Source organism: Leptonychotes weddellii, chromosome 4, assembly GCF_054177405.1.
Source record: "Leptonychotes weddellii isolate Sample4059 chromosome 4, ASM5417740v2, whole genome shotgun sequence".
NCBI lineage: Eukaryota > Metazoa > Chordata > Mammalia > Carnivora > Phocidae > Leptonychotes > Leptonychotes weddellii.
In genome coordinates this window covers 19,727,940-19,730,450 of record NC_138372.1, presented here as the reverse complement: position 1 = coordinate 19,730,450, position 2,511 = coordinate 19,727,940, and the positions used below count along the sequence as shown (strand labels likewise).

At 52.4% G+C, this 2,511-nt stretch overlaps 1 protein-coding gene across 3 annotated transcripts; it reads right to left on the bottom strand.

Moving 5' to 3' along the window:
• On the bottom strand, nucleotides 1-2,230 carry ATP5IF1 (ATP synthase inhibitory factor subunit 1). Of its 3 annotated transcripts, none has more exons than XM_006739878.3 (3): nucleotides 2,071-2,230; nucleotides 1,896-1,978; nucleotides 1-198 (listed from the first exon to the last, which is right to left on the bottom strand). In XM_006739878.3, the coding sequence occupies exons 1-3, from the start codon at nucleotides 2,155-2,157 to the stop codon at nucleotides 51-53; spliced, it is 318 nt and encodes a 105-aa protein (XP_006739941.1). In that variant the 5' UTR covers nucleotides 2,158-2,230; the 3' UTR covers nucleotides 1-50. The 3 variants fall into 3 exon arrangements, with proteins under 3 accessions (XP_006739941.1, XP_081674006.1, XP_081674005.1); XM_081817880.1 differs by having other exon boundaries at nucleotides 65-198; nucleotides 1,891-1,978; XM_081817879.1 differs by having other exon boundaries at nucleotides 119-274.
• Nucleotides 2,231-2,511: the final 281 nt, after the last annotated feature.

Sequence of the window (2,511 nt, the reverse complement as noted above, 5' to 3'; positions counted from 1 at the left end):
CCATAGAAGTGGGCAATGATATGTAGCTATGCTATGGGAAGTGTGTATGTTTAATCATCATCATCATGTTTTAGATGTTTGATCTTCTTCTTGTGCCGCTCAATTTCTTTCTGCAGATGTTCAATTTCCTTTATATGATGGGTGATTTCCTCTTCATGGTGTTTCTTCAAGGCTGCCAGTTGTTCTTTAGTGCGTGCTCTACAAGGATACAGTGGATCTGCATTAAATCCCAATCCTTCACTCCACAGAGATCTCTAAGCATAACCTGCAATACCTAAGGCAAAGAACGGGAGTCCCAATCCCATTGGAGTCTGGCTGGTCATCCTCTACTACCCGCTCAAGCCCCACTAGTGAAAGAATACTCCATCTTGAGATATATCCACCTTAAGGATGACCAAAATGATTCCATTTTCCTGGTGCTAGTGCCTGAAATTCCATTATCTATGAGTTATTCATTTCAGATTTCTCTTTAGAAAACTCCAGAGAGGTGTGACATTAAGTCCCATATACCTTAGGACAGGAACCACCCAGAGATCAGAATCCCTTTTTTCGGGGGGGGGGGGAAGAGCAAAAGGAAGGAAGGATGGATAAATATCCATGTCCTATCTCAATTTATCTAGGGCTTTCTTTGCCTAGGGAAATGCATGGCTCACTGTAAAGGCCAAAATGAAGGGGAAAAAAAGTACTTGCCAGCCCAATTTAGGTCTCAAGAAGGGACATTCAAATGTTGGTTTGGGCACATAGGGGCCTCAGTTTTCCTTAACTGTAAAATGTTGATGTCCAGTTAGATGGTATCTAAGGGCTGTGTTTTGGTTCTCTGGTATGGCAGGTGCCATGGTGATAACTCTTAAGAGTGAGCAATAAAGGGCAGAAGTTAAAAGCTAGACCAAAGGAGGAGAAGCAGAAGCGAGATTAGTTCCACACTGCTCCCCCCTGGGGACAGAAGTCAGTAAATGATAATTTAGGGCTAGGAAAGAGTCCCTAGGTCCAAACTGCTCTGTACTCTTACGCAGGAGAGAAATCTATCCAGCCCAGTCGCTGGGCTGGGCTGGGCTGGGCAGGGCAAAAGTCTCCAAGTGGGGGAGGAGGGTTCCAACTAGGAGCTGCTGCCTTGGTTGGAAGCACTCTGGCGGAATTGGAAGACATGTGGGGGTCTGAAAGTGGCTGAGGGTCTGGAGAGCCAGGGACTCCATGTGGAGGAGAAAAGAAAGAGTAGAGGGGTTATGGGTGGTTGAAGGCCGAGGAAATCAGGCTCAGGGGGTCTGCAAGTATTGGGCAGTAGGACCTAGACATCTTGGAAGAACCTGGAAGCCATTTCGCAAGACTGGGGAGAACTCCATGGGTGGGCATGGTCAATGATTCAGAAAGAGTTGAGCCATGGTTTGTGAGTTCTGGAGACCCGCGCGTGGAAATGGCTTGCGTTTGGGACCCCTGAACTGTTCTGCAGGGCACTGTAAGCGCCCTATAGGTGGCGACAGTCAGGACCTCAAGTGTTGGGGGTAATGGGTTCAGGGCCCGCTAGTTCTATCGGGGGATGGGAGCCCCAGGGACCAGGGAGGGAAGGGTAGAGCCATTGGAAGGGTTTTTTTTTTTTTTTTCCTTTTAAAGATTTATCCATTCAAGAGAGAGAGTGCGAGCGAGCGAGCGAGCGGGGGTGGGGGTGGGGGTGGGGGGGAGGGGCGGAGGGAGGAGAGAGAGAATCCCACGCAAACTCCCCTCCCAGCACGGAGCCCGACCCCGGGCTCGATCCCACAACCCGAGATCACGACCGCAGCGGAAACCAAGAGTGGGCTGCTCAACCTACTGAGCCACCCAGGTGCCCGGGCGACTCAGTTTAAGAAGGATCGAAGGGCCCGGAGAGATCTGGACTGGACTCGGGGCTCCGTGGACCTCACCGGAAGTATCGTTCCTCTTCAGCTTGCTCTCTCTTTGCGAAGGCCCCACCTGCCTCCCGGATCGAGCCCGCGCCGGAGTCTGACTGCGGAGAGAGGTGAGAACGTCGGTAAAGGTGCGAAGGGGAGATGGAATCCGCGTTTAGGGCTGGGGCTGCGGACACTACCGCCGGCGTACCCGTTCGGAGCTGAAGCCTCGGGCTTCTAGGGCCCTAACGCCCCGCACGCCCAGCCGCACCCGAGCGGCCAACGCGGTGACAGCCATTGTTGTTGTAGCAGGACTTCTCCAGTCACCTCTCTGCGGGCGCTAATGACTTTGGGAGCCAGGCAGCCAATCTTTTCGATGGAGAGGCGGGATGAACCGAGGAGTAGCGAATTACGAAGTGGAGGAGGCGGGGTTCCTGCAGTTCACAGCGAATCCTGAGCGAGAGGCGGGCCTATTCTTAGCCAATCCCTAGCAAGGTCTTTAGGGCCAAAGGCCTGGAGAATAATAACGGAGGAGGAACGCTGTCTGAAGTCCGAATCCGGGCCCTTGGACCCATTAGAGTGAGGCGCGGCATCCACCCCATCCCACGATTCCAATCCTGAAGTTGTTAAAACACTCAAAGGAAGCCTTCCC

Coding starts and splice junctions, on each gene's coding strand:
- ATP5IF1 (XM_006739878.3), bottom strand. CDS start 2,157: ATGGCTGTCACCGCGTTGGCCGCTCGGGTGCGGCTGGGCGTGCGGGGC. Junction 1,979..2,070: donor GAGGCTTCAGCTCCGAACGG/GTACGCCGGCGG, acceptor CTCTCTCCGCAG/TCAGACTCCGGCGCGGGCTC. Junction 199..1,895: donor GAAGAGGAACGATACTTCCG/GTGAGGTCCACG, acceptor GTATCCTTGTAG/AGCACGCACTAAAGAACAAC.